General features: G+C 33.8%; 2 protein-coding genes across 10 annotated transcripts in view; both read left to right on the top strand.

The window, feature by feature from the left end:
* The window catches only part of Pgant9 (Polypeptide N-Acetylgalactosaminyltransferase 9), a 183,416-nt gene that overhangs the window by 95,161 nt on the left and 70,572 nt on the right, over positions 1–17,683 (top strand). The window lies entirely within an intron of this gene.
* LOC128675039 (uncharacterized) lies at positions 13,722–17,090 on the top strand. Its single transcript, XM_053754117.1, has one exon. The coding sequence runs from the start codon at positions 13,794–13,796 to the stop codon at positions 16,800–16,802; it is 3,009 nt and encodes a 1,002-aa protein (XP_053610092.1). The 5' UTR covers positions 13,722–13,793; the 3' UTR covers positions 16,803–17,090.

The following is a 17,683-nucleotide window of genomic DNA, read 5'->3' on the forward strand; positions in this document are numbered from 1 at the left end:
GCACATGCACTGCAAACTGCTGATATTTCATTTCAGTAATTAGTAAAAAATATTTAGCCTTTAAGAAGTATAAGGATAAATTTTAGCGGGATTGACGCCAATTTAATATGTTTTAGATAATGTGATTTATTAATAAAAGTCCCTCGATCATGAATGGATCGAAATATATTTTCCTTGGCGAGGAAAATAAAATGTTATGATTTTATATGTTATGATAATCTACTAAATTATAAATAAACTTAAATCTAGCGTTTACCTTTGCCGTAAGCCTGCTTAGATTAAATCAACCGTACCCTTATTTTAATATTGTCTTATGTCAACGCAGATCTGATAAATATTAATACCTACATGGCCGACATAGAGCCAAATGTGTAAAGCTATTTTTATACTCCATACTAAACGAGAATATATTTGTATGTAAACATCTGTACTCTCATTTTCGAAATTTCCTCTAAAACTATTAACTTGAAATTTGAAACATAAATTGGTAAACAATTCATCTAATATTCATCAATTTATTTTTCTATCTATTCGTCTGGGATGAACTAATTTTTTTCGAGCGCATCACGGTCGCTAGGTGCTTTGTTTTAAAAGCAGCAACTAGTGGTTCGTAACTGTTGCCAACTGTGCGGTCAGCCTAAGCAACTTCGCAGGCCACAGCCCAAAGAAAGTTGAGCTAGCAGTCTCGTTAATTATAAAGGTTTAAGGCAAGTGGTTTTTCATAATTATGCCTACAGATTTAGCATCAAAGCAGTTATGGACACATAAATTCGTGTCGGATTGGAGAAAAGCAATAAAAATGAATCATGGTTGGTAAATTACTTTATAACTTTTTAACATGAATTACAGGATGAAAAATATATTTTATGAATAAATCTACTTAACTTTTTAATATGATCAAAGTAAAAACATAAAAGTTCGATGAAATTGATTTAATATTTTAGCCAACTTAACGATAACTACGCTGATACATATTTAAATTAAATATGTAATACGTATCTGTATTTAAAGCGATAAATTACCTTTTTAAATATTAAATATATTTTGGCAATTAACGAGAATAATTACTTGTCAACGTCTGAAAATACATTATAAATACCCATTACATGGTTTAAAATAAAGTCGTTTCCCGCTGTTTGTCTGTCCCTATGAATGGTTAGAATTCTGATGTCTTTAAAACACCACAGCCTATATGGGCTTTAGTTGCTAAGTATTTAAATTGACCCGTATTTTTATTTTATTGACCTATGCGTGCGGGCGGAGGATCTGTATGTGTATTGCGATGTTTGCAATATCGCCTTCAATAAAATCTGATACCAGTGTTAGCAATAACACACTCGAAAAGAAGAAGAAGAATGGAGAATAGTACATAAATATCTGTGTGTCATTTTGTACGTATCCCCGCAGGAATAAACTGTCTGAAAAGTTTCACCATCACAGCAGCTCTGCACACCTCCCTCGTGAAGTTTATTTGCATCCAGCATTGTAGTGGAACACCGAAACGAAGCACTGGTAGAATAGGATCGAAGATAAGATTTTTGTTGGCCACTTCGAATGTCCCATCTATCCAGTCATTTTTTAAAACAACTCTTTAAAAATACATAAATTAGGTGTGATGTAAGCCACAGATAACATTTAATAAATTCCAGGTTTACGTATTCGCAAATGGTTAAAGAAATAAGAGAATTTATAGATATTTCCAAGCTGTGGATATCTCCATCTTCGCTTACTTAGTGGGTAATTGTAACGTATACGTTTTGTTACGATGCGTAGTCCTTATAAATGGGTGGATTTACTCTCGTTTTCCGGGTGAGTCCCGTTGCTTAACATCAAATGGATTTATTTATAGAAAACATCAACCTTTTCGCATGATCGCTGAGAGATTAAGTTTTTTGTGTGTCGTCGAAATTCATGTCACAAATAGCTAATCTGTAGATTGTTTGTTATATTCTGTATGATCTATAGACAGTACTGTTGTAATTTTGTTACTACGTGGGTTTGTTTTAGAGAGCCATCATTGTTATCAAAATTATACTCACTGTCCCAGATAAAATTAATTAATTATTTTGTTAACACACAAGATAATACGATTACGAATTTTCAAAATGTTATCGTTTATTTTATAAACGGATGTCGACTTCATCACTGTGAATGTAAACTAAAATACGTTTAAATGGAAAGCAAGAAATGGTGAGAAACAAGTATATATAATATAAATAAAATCAAAATAGAATATACATCTAAGATTTTCAGAAAACATGAGGCGTTCTTGAAAATCCGAACAAAAGTTTAAGTAACAAAATGAATGTGACACAAGTCGCTCCGGCTTCGGTGGAGTATCGATGGCGAATCCTTTAAGGACAATCTCTTTAAATTGTTTCTTCCCGATATAAAAAGGACAGCAGTGCCGCTTAAGCTACAAAAGGCCCTAGTTTGTATGAGTGCTTTAATTTTATCAGATTATTTATATTTTATTTTTATTATATTAAATGTTATCAGAGTGTGCTAGTGTGCAGATTTTCTAGTAATGATTTCCTTCACTGAAAGCAAGTGGAATTCCGAGAAAAGTAAAAAAACTGACACGAGTATCTGAAGGGCCGATCACATGCGCCTTAAACGTTGGTCAACCATCGCTTTAATTTGATAATGACGTTTGAAATTGATGCATAGCTCCGTGTCACGTTGCTTTGTCGTTTTTGTCGCTTACATAGGACGCCTAGGATGCGAAAGTTTCTGCTCACCGGCGGCGATTGAATCAGATTACAGTTATTCGTAATAACTGGAAAATGCTCTGCTTTTTTACAATTCGAAAATGATTTCGTTTACCTTGTTTTCTTTTCAACTGAGAGGGATATTGGCGCTTGCATTTTGTTTTTAAAGTAGATGGCTGATTGCAATGGGTCCAGTGCGATTGCACCCTTGTGTGAATACATTTATTAAGTTGTCTTGATTGTTTTGAAATGAAATAATAATATGTTGGATATTCATTCCGAATACACACATTGTTTTTTAAATTGGTGCAAATCTACCAAATACTTATGTGATTTAATAGACGATGTAGTCAAATATTAATATTATATTATTATAGAAACTGTTCTAACCGAATATATACAGCGACAGAATAGTCCTATATTCAGAATTATGGACAAAGATAAAGAGAAAATGAGTCAAATTGATAGAAAATTTAATTTTTGCCGTTGACTCGATGATGCTTTTTGGCGTAAACATTTTATGAAACAACAAGAAATATATAAGTTACTAGCTGCGCCCCGGCGCTTCGCTCCCGTGGGATTTTCGGTATAATAAGTACTCTATGTGTGATTTTTTTTTATGGAACTTGTATGACAGTGATGTCGTAGTTATATTTATATTTAAAAAATGGTAAGCCCTTCTGGCATAATAGGGACCAACACTGTTTGAATGAGTTTCTTTCGGCATTTCTTCTCAGCAGTGGTCGTTCCGAAATGCTTAGTAGTTTGTAGCTTTGGTAAACATCATTTAATTTAGAATATGACGTGAAAAAGTGCCTGTGAAGGCCTAATTTCTGAATAAATGATTTGATTTTGATAGTGACGTCACTATTTCAATATCTCACATTAAGTCAATAAGCATTCCTAATAAACTAAATGATAATTAAAAATAGTAAATCATAAAATTGATCAATTAAAGTGACTTTAAATTATTGTATGTGAATATTTAAAATACTTCAAACATTTTATTTTTTACCCGGTAAAAAGCCTATTGAAAAATTCTCAGTTAATGTTTATCTTGTCTATGATTTTGTAAACCTAAATTTCTTAGTTAATAATTATCTATATATCATTATCACATATTTCTTAATTGTTTGCATTTTTTTTATATGGTCTTTGTATGTGCACTGTTTTTGAATTGTAGTGTAGATCGTAACCTTATAGTTTTACTACTATGTATAGTTTTACTACAATTTGTTATGTGTATTTAAATAAATAAATAAAAGATTCCAGGTTATATTCTACCCGTGTACCAAATTTCGTAACAATCTGTCCAGTAGATTGTACGTGAAAGGGTAACATACAAACATACAGACACACATCCTCACAAACTTTGGCATTTATAATATATGTAGAATTAGTATTAGTACTTGCAGGAAAGGAGGTTGCTGCCCTATTACTTACCTCTCCTAACTCCTCCTTACTAAAGTGAAACCCGCCAAGTGGTCGAACCAGGCAGTCGCACTAATGATATCCTCAGCTTATCGGCTCGCCGCCATTTTTACGGATTCCCCTGGATTTATGGAAATTTGTTTTGTCAACGACCCTGCCTTTCGGTCATGCTATATTCAACACAGATGTTAGAAAAAGGAGATATGAATGAATTTATAGGCCTAACTTTACACGCTAATTCTTACGTTGCGTACTTTTCGTCTGATTTACGTGAGGCGACAGCTGGGCGTCCGGGTGCCGTCATCCGAATTTTTGTCGGATTGTGCGAACAAACTTTATAGTAAATATTTTAAATCTCTCGCTTATTTTGTACGGAAAACTGTTTCCTTCACCGGAAGCAAGTGGTGGTCTATTAAAACTACTATATGCCACCACACCACCGCTAATAATATTTTTTAAATAATAATATTATTAGAAATTAAAAACATCGTTTTCATTCTGTGATCTGAGTTTTCGTCCAATATTGATATTCGGCTCGATTCGAGTGTACCGCTTTGATAGATTTTCGCGGCCTTTTTTTGCTTTATGAAGTTTGTTTTGAGATAACAGCTTCTATCTTGTTTGGTCAAATAATATTGCTCGGTTACATCGATGAATTTCGTTTTTTGGATGGAAACAAAATATTACTTACTTTAAAAATATTCACTTGATTTTAAAATGATATACGTTTTGCAGGATGTCAATCGTAGATAGATTTCTGACAATGAACTTCTTACACTTAAAAATAATTTTTACATATGGAGCCTAAAAACTGCGCTGACTTCTTTTGTTCCCTATCTTATCACGTGCACGGCCCAATCTGCCACTTTGTATGAGATTTAACGGATTTAATCGGAAAATTTCATGGAAATCGTCTTTCTAGTTTGGTTACACATGTCCGTCATCTATATAGTTTTCTTGTTCTATTATTAGAAATTACAATTCAATAAATGTGCAATGTGTGAAGTAAGTGTCAACTTAATGCAAACATCTACTTAAGGCTTAAAGGTTATCGATCGAAGTGAATTAGGCATCCTATGCTTTCACAATCTCGTAATTAACATTCAACATTTACATTTACATGAACATGTGTCATTTTGCAAACACGCACAGCGCATGCGCCATTTTGTTAAACAACCGGCTTGGCAAGAAATGTTATTTATATTCAATGCATAGGGTTTATGTGTGCGGCCCTTCGTTAATCGAGTAACTAACCACAGCGTGTAATAAAGTCGAAAAATTTCTACGCGTCTATTAAAAGGCTTTTTGTTTAAAATAAATATTCTCGATAATTAATATAGCTACTATTTTCATGGGTCGTTCCAAGGGTCAAACGTACGTTGCAGTATGTTTTTTTTTTTTAAATAAGATTATAGTTGCAACAGCATTTATGAAAGGACGGTTAAAATTATTAAGTAGTTCCGTCCTGTCTTCTTTGGATTGATAAAAACCTCGTTATTTTAACAGCAGACATTGTAAAGCAAGAGAAAAGAATTTTATAAATAATAAAATTTAATCCAGGTTTTCTCGGAAGTGACATTACGGGATGCTAGAATTAATCGCTTAAGTCCACGGATAACAATATATCATGCCATCTCCAGTATAATTATAATGTCATCCGGGGGCACCGGAGGTTAGCAAGCTGCCTATTCTCAAAAGCTGCTTGTTCAATATTAATCCAAATTAATAATACTTTGGAATCGTAACGGATGTATTTTATATTCAATCGCCCACGTTACTAATTCTAAAATTCTAATGCGTGACAATGAATACGTCATTATGATAGCTCACGTTTGTGTCTCAGACGTCTCACCTATAGAGTACAGTGAAGAATGGGATAGAAGAAGCGCAACTTTATTAAACATCTGTTATCATTATCTGCATCCGTTCATTTGGAAATTAAAAAATAAACTAATGTTATACTTATGTCAAAATAAGAAAAATAAATTTCAGCCATTTGGATTCTCTAGAAATTAAATACTTTGCAATGTACTCGTAAAACAACTAATAGTGAAAAAAAAACGGGTTGCACTCCGGGAGTGCCGGCAGAAGTGAAAACTTGAATATTAACGTTGTGCATTTTTGACGTCTTAAGAATTTTCGATCAGGTCCCGTGTCCTGACGCGAGTCAACATTTTTTACCCATCACAAAAAGTGTACAACACCGCTAAAGAAGTTTTCACTACAAAAATTACACAGTTGTAAGAACGCGCTAGATTGAAACCATTTTTATCTGGTCTATTGGGACGTCCAGTATCTAATGCCTTCTGTACATTCAAACATTACATACAAACTATACCATACGTTACAAAATAACTGTACAGGAAACATCGCTCCATTCATAATTTAAATTCTTAAGGTCGCCGAACCTTTTTGAATCTCAACTCTTGTTAATATCGATATTGTATCCAATTTAACGCGTAGGCTGTATGGTAAGTCTATACCTTTATTGTGTACGTAACCTACTAAACTATTGTTGACATAGATAAGTAGGTTTTTAGGAAGGTTTAACAGCCTTTCTTGTTTAATTGTTATTGTTTGTAGAAGAGTATCTATACAATACGACACAGTTTAGAACGTATTCAGTATTGGTCGTGTATTTATTTTCATATTATACTAAATCTAAGGTATTTGAATTTGTTTTGTTATTTCAGTTTTGAGATTTGTCTGTAACCAATTTTTTTCAACATCTCTTATGATTTAGTTCTATTCACCATAGTATAAATATTCATCATTTTGCAAATTATGGTAAATAAATCTGAGTGAATTTCAAATTTGCACAGATTTTAATCAAATTTCGCAATGCTTCCTACAATATTCGAATTGAAGTACACAACCATACTCTGTTTATTTGTAATCATATTGCGAACAATTTTGCATATAAAGCGAAGCTAAGTTTTGATTTAATAGTTCATTTTGAGGTAACTCCAGCTAGTGTGACAAAGTTAGTCTATGTGGCTACAGTTATATCCATGATCTGCCATTGTATTCGCAAATGTAATTGAATGTGACTGGCTTTGGTGAGACGACCAAGGAACAATCCCTGAGCTACACGACAGAGAGGTCTCAGACGTAGGATAAGCAGTTTAGCATTGATTCCTTGTGATTGGTGCCCAGCTCCTACGGTAATCCGATTTGATTCCGTGGACAAATTATAATTAGTATAGAGTTATTCTTTCTTGTCTTAGATATATTAACAGGATATTAATATATCTAAAATCGATAAATTATGGATTAATTTATATTAAGGAAATGTTGAGGCTAAGAGTATAACTGAGGATCGCGTAGATAATATATTTTGCGATGATCCTAGCTAATGATGAAATACAGAAACGTTAGGTTTAAAACAAGAATCTCTTGTATTCATAAGATTGCTTTGCTCACAATGACTTTATAATATGTGTCAACTCCATGTTCTTTATAATTTGTGCCCGGGCAATAATCTGTACAGAATACCTTCTATCTTAAGTGATCGATTTGGTCATAACTCGCAAATGAATAGGTGTATATGTAAATGATTTGATTTTGATTTTGCATGAATTGTTTAGTTGTTATTATTAATATTCTAGTATAGTTTGTTCTTTCTGTTAACATTACTCAACTTTTCCATCATTAGTGATACATATTTCTAGCTATTATCGGAACTAGTTGGCGTAAACGTTTAACTGAATCTGCCAGTTATAGTTACACAAACTGGATTTTGTTTTTGTTACTATGAAAGTGAATTTCTTTTGTAATATATAGTTTGTTTGATTTACGTGAAAAAATAATTGTGTGCGTTAGTAAAAAACAAAATATCATTGTAGGATTTCATTGCAATCAATGTCACTATGGATTGTTCATCATTATTCTGAAAATTAATGAAGAAAATAAACTGTATTCTATTTGTAATAGTTACGCATGATGGTAATGTATTTTTAAATTTGTCCTCAGTTAAGACTTCATTTGTTTTAATTAGGATGATGATCTGCATGTTCAGAATGGTGTATACCAACATACTTATTTATTTTGTAACAACAGTGATGTTTTAGCTGCTTCACAAACAACTTTAATAATTATTTTGAATAGATTCTTCTCATGTTGAGTCATATCATTAAACACATCACCTAGACCTAGTCCGTAATATATTCTAAAAGTATTCTTAAAAACGTTAGCGATAATTTATCCTTGCTATTAATAATCCTTATGTTTTTCTATAATGTTGTGTGTACTAAAATAAATTATCTCCCCACGTCGATATTTCTCGTCGATATTTATTAATATAAAATAAATCTTACAAGAATTCCAATCGGCTATTATATCAATACATATTTGTTCCTTTCCTGATTTTGTTAATGAAAAAAAAAAGGTTTCGTAGAAAGAAGGTGACTATTTTAAACTTAAAAAAAATAACGCCATTACAATATATAACGAGTACACGAATGCTGTTCCAATTCAACTCATTCCACTTCCAATAACAACCCCGCTGTAATTATCGACGAACTTGGAAACTTCCCAAAACGATTGAACCAGTTGCCTGCTGTAGAGTTACGACTACACAGATGGAGTGTTGTACGACGATTGCTATGTTCCAGTGGCCGTGTGGTTTTGATGGAAACAGATTGTGAAGAAAATCTCATCAAACAATTTTCATTATTTTATTCTGAATATTGTGATTTTTATTTTGGTTTCAAATTTTTATTCAGTCAGAATTTAGTTACTGATATGGCAAAAAATATTTGGTTAGCTATTCATATTATTTTTTATCTTGTATACAATTAATTTGTTTAATTATAAAAATAATTAATTAATTAAAAATAAAATATACGTATAATTTTATTTATTTATACGTTTTTTTAATGAATCTGAAGAGTGGTACAATAGATTACACTTCTAGATATTTAAATATCTATATCTCTAGTAAGGCAATATCTTCCACATTTAAAACCTTTGCCAGATTCGTAAATTGATTAATAACTTAGTTATTGTTCCAAGATTTGCTCAGCGAGGCGATTGAAATTGCACGAAATCTAATTTTGTTATTGGTTCTGAAATGATTGGATCTTGAATTAGGTCTTTCAATTGTCTTTGGTTTTTGTATAATTTGTTTATGATGTTCAAAAATAGTAAGCATGGTGACATTGCAATAATTAAATCATCTTACATATCAACATTAATTTTATGAAGTGTATTCACTAATTTTTAGCTTCATAGTTTAACAACATTGAGTTTTGCTAAGTTCTTTTGATAGACAAAGATGTAAACATAAATCCTCTAATCTTTGACGACCTCGGTGGCGCAGTGGTAAGGTTCTTGCCACTGAACCGAGAGGTCCCGGGTTCGATCCCCGGTCGGGTCATGATGGAAAATGATCTTTTTCTGATTGGCCCGGGTCTTGGATGTTTATCTATATATGTATTTGTTATAAAATATAGTATCGTTGAGTCAGCATCCCATAACACAAGTCTCGAACTTACTTTGGGGCTAGCTCAATCTGTGTGATTTGTCCTAATATATTTATATTTAATCGTGATGAATATGTAAACATTGTGATAATCGATGTAATTGAAAATTAAAAATTAAGAAATTCGTATTAAATTTTGAGTAAAAAATATATGATTTCACAAAATGCTGTGAAAAAGTTATGTAACGTTGTTTTTAAATTTAGAAAGAGATATCTAATTTGACAGAAAGCTTTTGCTTCGCCCGCCTAAATTTCCCATAGAAACAGGAAGAAAAGCATATTTTCCTGGAAAGTCACTGTTTAATCGTATTGTATCGTAGAATTTTGAGCCACAGGCATATCTGGACCACTTCTAATAAGACCGTCATCAATAATTTGACCATAGACTTCTGCTCCTAGAAGCAAGTCAATCTTATTAGGAGTGTTGAATTTTGGATCCGCTAACCTAATACCCGATAAATTTGACCACTTCTGCACTGCTATTTTGTTTTCAGGCAGCAATGTGGTAATAGTTTTTATGATATGAGCCTTAACTTGCATGTTGAATCTAGGGTCTACGAGAGATTGTATTTGTAAATTGACGACATAACCTGACGTCACTTCGGAATCCCGATCTCCTCCTAAACCGGACACACGACTCTTGCTTTGCTCCTTCGGTAGCCCAAGAAGCTGAGCTGCTGACTCCGTAATAAACGAAGTTTGCGATCCCGGGTCTACTATAGACCGAAGAGTTTTACATGTACCTGCTTTTGACTTAGCGTTCACCAAAGCCGTTGCAAGCAAAACATGGCTTTGAGAGCTAACATGGTGTGTAACATTTTTACACGGTTTGTTTTGTTTGACAATATCTATGTTTAAAGAATTTTCAGTGTGGACTTTAGGAACATTACTCGCTTGTGTATTAATAACATGAACATGAAGAAGCGAGTGATGCTTCCGACGGCAGATTCTGCACCTTGATGGTGCGCGACATGAATACACCGAATGATTCGATCCAAAACAATTGAAACATATTTTTTTTAATTTTACAAAATTTCGACGTGAGTGTGGTTCCTGTTTAGCAAATTGTTTACAGTGAAACAATTTGTGATTACTTGAACAAAACGGACATAAAATCGATTCAGTAGCATGAAGAACCTTTGAGGAAGCAATATTTTTTGGAACTTTGTCATCTAAAAACTCTAAAGACCTGAAACGTTGTTGCAGAAATACTGCAAACTGCTTATAAGTAGGCAAACTATCCTGTGTTTCACTTAATTTCGTTTCCCACATCTTACGAGTCTCAATATCAAGCTTTGTGCACAAAATATAAATAACGATCATGTCCCATGTGTCCGTCTGAAAACCTAAATTTATCAGAGCGTTGATACATTCGTTGCTGGTATCTAACAACTTCTTTAAATCACTTGCAGACTCAGTGGATACATTTCCTTGATTAATAAATCTATTTAAAACTGAGTTTGCAATGAATCGTTTATTGTTGTCTCTATCATCTAAAAGATTCCAGCAAACGTCATAATTACCGCTCGTGATAGGAAAATGTCGTAGGAGTTGTTCAGCTTCGCCCGACAAATGACATTTTAGATAGTATAATTTTTGGACATTATCTAGTGACTGGTTGGTGTGCACAAGAGACATGAATAAATCCCTAAAACTTGTCCATTCGGTATAGCTACCGGAAAATGTGGGTATAGTTATCCTAGGTAACTTGACACTACTTTGAAATTGATCTTTAGATTTACAATTACTATAGTGAGACTCAGAAAAAGTAGGCACGACAGGTTGAATTTGACTTAATTTATCTTTAAGTTCGGCTTTGTATTCAAAATACAATTCTTCAGTAACTTCATAAATATCACATTCGATATATTTACCTAAATCTTCAATATTAAACTTACTAATAAGATTATTATGATTTTCGGAAAACATACACCATTGTGTCTCCAAAGCTGCAAGTCTCGTTTCTAAATAACCAGCGGTTAAACGCTCTTTAGGAGACTTTTTGAAGTTAGTGTAAGCTTTATTAATAATTTTATTAGTATTTATTTGGACCTTAATCAAAGAATCCATGATATTTAAATTAAGTAAAGAATAAATACAAGTTGAAGATTTATCCGAAAAGTGAAATTTTTCTAAGTTAAAGATCGAACGTGAATAAATTTACAAGTGTTTAGAACCTTGTCGCAATGAAACCGGAAGGAAATTGGGCATGGATTCCCCGTCGGTTCTCTTTTCTTAAAACTATTCTAAGTCCGTACAGTAAACCACAGTAAAGTCCAAATAATTTCCAAACTTAATTTCTTCTTGCTTTTGAGGTTGATTTTTACTACCACTGGTTCAAATTAAATAAAAGTACTCACAAATGTCCAGCATTTCACTCACTCACACACGCGAAATAGGTGTATCCTAGGTCTCCCTCGCTCGTTGACAGCAGGTATCACAGATCCACTGCTTGTAGAGTGCGCAAATAGTTTTTAATGCTACCAGTACTATCTTCTTGGCGCGCTCTATGTACTTGAAAGTTTGTTTCTGGATACCGCTACCAGCAGTTGCGGCCAAGTGGACGCACAGTGTCCGCCCTTGACAGCAAACTACTGCCCATGGGTGCGAACGAGAAAGCCTTATTGCACAAACCATCAAGCCATTCGGCTCAAAGGACCATGAACAATCGGCTGATTGTCAAAAATACACGTGAGGTCCAACAGAAATATAAACTTCAGAATTGTGACAACCGTGTAATGATCAAAAAGTTAAGCCAAAAAAACTTTACATATTTTGAAGCACTATATAATGAGTCGCGTAAAATGTGGGAGACTAAAGTCAGTGAGTCTCAGGATGATTTACCAACCTACAAACAGTTTGCAGATTTTTTGCAACAAAGATTTAGATCGTTGGAGTTTTTAGATAATAAATCTTCCAAAAACATTGTAAAGGCTAGGGTTTTACATGTAACTGAATCGGTTGAGTGCCCGTTCTGCACCGAGAATCATAAGTTGTTGAATTGTAAGAAATTTAGCAAGGAAGATACAGATGCACGCCGTAATTTCGTTCAATCTCAGAAATTATGTTTCAACTGTTTTGGACAAAATCACACTGTGTATACATGTCGCGCACCATCTAAGTGTAGAATTTGCCATCGAAAACATCACTCGTTGCTTCACATTAGGAATACACCGTCAACAGCGAGTAATGTATGTCAGGTACCAAGTGAAGGAAATTCTTCAGAATTAAATAAAGAAAAAGAAAAACCAGATGAACCGTGTAAAAATATTATTTCTTGTCATATTAATGCCCAAAGTCACGTTTTACTAGCGACGGCTTTGGTAAGAGCTATATCACAATCAGGCATATGCGTAACTTTACGGTCTCTTTTAGACCAAGGTTCTCAATCTTCGTTCATAACTGAGGCAGCTGTACAGCTACTTGGTTTGTCGAAGAAGCAATGCAAGAGTTACGTGTCGGGTTTAGGAGGTGACCAAGATTCTATGGTGACGTCAAAATATGTCGTCTATTTTAAAATTCAATCACTGATAAACCCTAGTTTTGTGATGCAAGTTAAGGCCCATGTACTGAAAAGTATCACCACATTGCTGCCTGACAAGGAAATTGCAGTGCAGGGGTGGTCAAACATGCCAGTGTTAAAATTGGCAGACCCAACTTTCAACACACCTAATAAAGTTGATATACTTTTAGGAGCAGAAGTATACTGTCAAATTATAGAAGAAGGCTTTATTAGGAGTGGCCCAGAGATGCCAGTAGCCCAAAATACTAAATTGGGATGGATTTTATCTGGAAAGGTGTCAACAACGGGTTATGGAAATACTAAAAGTTTTCATACTACTGTTCGATGCATGCATGCAGTAGGAGAAAATAGTCTATTGCAAAAATTTTGGGAACTGGAAGAAGAACCAACATTGAGTGAAGAAAGAAAATGGTCAGATGAAGAACAGAAGTGTGAAAAGATATTCATAAGCACGACAACAAGAGATTCTGAAGGAAGATATGTCGTCAAGCTCCCTTTTCGGAGTGAAGATCCGCAATGTCAATATGGTAATACATTGGCTATTGCTTTAAAAAGATTTGAATATATTGAAAAAAGATTATCAAGAAATCTTGAATTGAAAAAACAATATACAAATGTAATTAATGAATATGTTGAGTTAGGTCACATGGAGATAATTCCTGATATTGATATAAAACCAACATTTGTGTATTTGCCTCATCATGCGGTGGTGAGAGAAGATAAGACAACAACAAAAGTAAGAGTTGTTTTTGATGCTTCGTGCCCTGGAAAAAATGGAGTGTCTCTGAATAGTGAGTTGATGATAGGTCCAAAATTACAACCGGACTTACGTCATATTATTATGCGTTGGCGTATGCATCCAATTTGTCTTTGCTCTGATATTGTAAAAATGTACAGACAGATCAAAGTTACTGAAAAAGATGCAAATTTTCAGTGCATTGTTTGGCGTGAAAATCCGGAAGATAATGTGAAACATTTACGCAATTTAAGGGTTACGTTTGGAACTGCATCAGCTCCTTATTTAGCTGTGCGAGCTTTACAACAAGCTGCTAAGGATGAAGCAGAACATTTTCCGAACACTTATCAAAAGGTGTTGGATGATTTTTATATGGATGACTTGTTGTCTGGTTGCGAAAATATAGAAGAAGGAGAAAAGTTATATAAAGAAATTAAAGAATTGTTATGCAGGGCTGGGTTTGAGCTCCAAAAATGGACGAGTAACAGTAAAAAATTGATGGAAACTATAAATGAAAAGCAATTAAATGAAAAGATCAATTTAAAAGTTGATGCTGTTATCAAAATATTAGGTCTCAGATGGAATCAAGAATCTGATAATTTCGAATATTCTGTAAAGATTCCATTTTCTGACGTATCTATCACTAAACGCAAGGTTATATCAGAGATTGCTAAGCTATTTGATCCATTGGGTTGGTTGGCACCTGCAATTATTGTTACTAAAATATTCATACAAAAATTATGGATATCAGGGATTGGTTGGGATGATTTATTGCCTGAAAATCTATTAAAAGAATGGATTTCATATCGTAACGAACTTTTATTGCTGCAAGATGTTACAATACCCAGATGGATGAATACTTATCGTAGTGATAAACAACGAGAGCTTCATGGGTTTTGTGATGCTTCAAATGAAGCTTATGCAGCTGTAGTTTATATGCGTGCAGTCGATAAAGAAGGCAATGTAGCAGTTCATTTAATAACATCCAAAACCAAGGTTGCTCCAATCAAACAGGTTTGTATTCCTCGGTTAGAATTATGTGGAGCTGTTCTGCTGTCTAGACTATTGCAAGAAGTTTCGACAGTTTTGGATATACGCAAGGAAAATATTTATGCATACACGGATTCTACTGTGGTTCTAGCATGGTTAGGTTCTTATCCCGGTAAATGGAAAACATTTATTGCAAACCGTGTTTCTGAAATTTTATCAACTATGGATAGAAAGCAATGGATTCATGTAAAATCTCTTGAGAATCCCGCTGATATTGCATCACGCGGCGTTAAACCTTCAGAAATGAAGAATGCTACGATGTGGTTTACTGGTCCATGTTGGCTGAAAGAAAAGCGTGTTATTAGTAAAAATGTAGATGAAACATTTGATACAGATATAGAAAAAAAGGTCTGTCATGTTGAAGTTAATATAGGAGAAGAAATTAATAAAGTTGAAAGTAAGATTATTAACAAGTTTTCGTCTTTAAGAAGGTTAGTCAGAGTAATAAGTTACTGTAGACGATTTCGTAAAATAAGAAGTGTTACTGAAAAATGGTTAACAAGTGACGAATTGAGAGAGTCATTAAATATATGCATAAAAATAGTGCAAGGTGAAGGTTTCAAGACAGAATTAAAGGATTTGAGAAAAATAGGATTTGTAAATAAAAAAAGTAAACTTACTGTTTTGAACCCGTTTCTAGATGACACTGGAATTTTAAGAGTTGGTGGACGCTTAGAAAGAGCTCAATTAAATGTATCTGCTAAGCATCCAATTATTTTACCTGATAAATCCCATTTCTCTTCTTTGATTATTGCGGATGCTCATGAAAAAACGATGCATGGTGGACCGCAGCTCACTCTTAATTATCTAAGGTCTCGATATTGGATATTAAATGCAAAAAATAATGTCAAGGCATTTATTAGAAAATGTGTCACGTGTATACGTTATGCAGCGAGCACACGAGATCAACTTATGGGGCAGTTGCCAAATGCAAGAGTGGAGATGTGTAGACCTTTTTATAGAACTGGTGTAGATTATGCTGGTCCTATAAATATTCGTGTGTCCAAGGGAAGAGGAAATAAGTCGTATAAGGGTTACGTGTGTTTGTTTGTATGTATGGCTACACGCGCAGTGCACCTAGAAGCAGTAAGTGATATGACAAGTAGCGGATTTTTAGCAGCTTTCAGACGTTTTGTTGCTAGACGTGGCTATTGTGCTGATTTATATAGCGATAATGGCACGAATTTCATAGGTGCTGCTAAAGAATTACAGGTGTTGTTTTTAAGCGAGAAGTCTAATTTTATAAATGAAGTAGGTGAGGCTTTAGCAAATGATAATACAAAATTTCATCTGATTCCCCCACGGGCTCCTAATTTTGGAGGGTTGTGGGAAGCAGGGATAAAATCTACTAAATATCATTTAAAAAGAGTGATCGGACAGTCTACTCTTACTTATGAAGAGTTGAGCACAGTCCTCACTCAGATTGAAGCGTGTCTCAATTCAAGACCAATTTCGCAATTAAGTACCAATCCTCATGATCCGTTTCCTCTTACTCCTGGTCATTTCTTGGTTGGAGAACCGTTGTTACTTGTGCCTGATGTGAATTATGAACAATCGAATATTAGTAGTCTTAAAAGATGGCAATTCACACAACGTATGGTGCAAGACTTTTGGAGAAGATGGTCCCAGGAATATTTAATACAATTTCTGAATAGGTATCGTTGGGCTTATCAAAAGCCAGAACCTAATATAGGTGATATAGTTCTTGTCAAAGAAGACGGTTTGCCACCGGGAAAATGGTTATTTGGCTTGATTGTGCAGAAATTTCCGGGAATGGACGGTATTACACGTGTAGTAAATATTAAATGTAAGGATTCTGTTATAAAAAGGGCAGTTAGTAAGCTTTGTGTTCTTCCTGTCACAGAATAAGAGGTTTTTTTTTATTATTTAGTTGTGAATTAGTGTTCATTGTTATGTTTTGTTTATGTTTCAGTGAGTAAAATGACTTATTAAAAAGTCATTATTTAGTTATAGCATTTGATGTTGTTATCTTTTTTAAGTAAGTTGTAATAATTTTCACTCACCATGTGATTGTGATTAGATTACAGTCCACTTTGTTTATCCATACTCATTTCATGGTGGGTGGTATCATAATTTTGAGTTATTTTAATTATGGACATTCTGTCCATGGTGGGCGGAATGTTTAAACGCCAATATTTAAGCTGAATTTATGTCACTAGATGGCGATATTTAGTTTTAGAACGCGCTATCGTGTGACATAAATATTCAATTTTAATATTGGCGATTAAACAGTCACTATGTCCTTCTCTCCTTAATTTAAACTACATATATGCATAATTTCAAGAAGATTGGTTGAGTAGAGAGAGAGTGTGTGAAGAGGTACAAAGCACACATACTTTTGTATTTATAATATTATATACATACTATCCTTATATATTTCAAAACGTACTCTACCGCGTCTACCTATCTGTCTGTTCGCTATAAACACATCAATTACGGATTTTTATGCAGCTTTCTTGATGAAAACTGCTATATTATGTGATTCCTGAGGAAAGTTTTATATGTTTTTACCAGATCGAAGTCAGATCGGACCGTCGAGTAATTAATAAATCTTACAACATTTTAATATCTTTATCAAATTATAAAAATACAATTTCACGCACGGTTCTAATAACAAACACGGCACGCAAATGATTTAAATGATAATGTACACATAAATAATAATGATTGAATGCGCACATTAATAAATTGATTGCAGTGTTTTGCAGCGGTCTAAATCATGGCACGGA

Source organism: Plodia interpunctella, chromosome 13 (assembly GCF_027563975.2).
Source record: "Plodia interpunctella isolate USDA-ARS_2022_Savannah chromosome 13, ilPloInte3.2, whole genome shotgun sequence".
Classification (NCBI taxonomy): domain Eukaryota; kingdom Metazoa; phylum Arthropoda; class Insecta; order Lepidoptera; family Pyralidae; genus Plodia; species Plodia interpunctella.

Bases quoted from the DNA above. Each gene is read 5' to 3' on its own strand.
- LOC128675039 (XM_053754117.1), top strand. From the start codon at position 13,794: ATGGAGATAATTCCTGATATTGATATAAAACCAACATTTGTGTATTTG.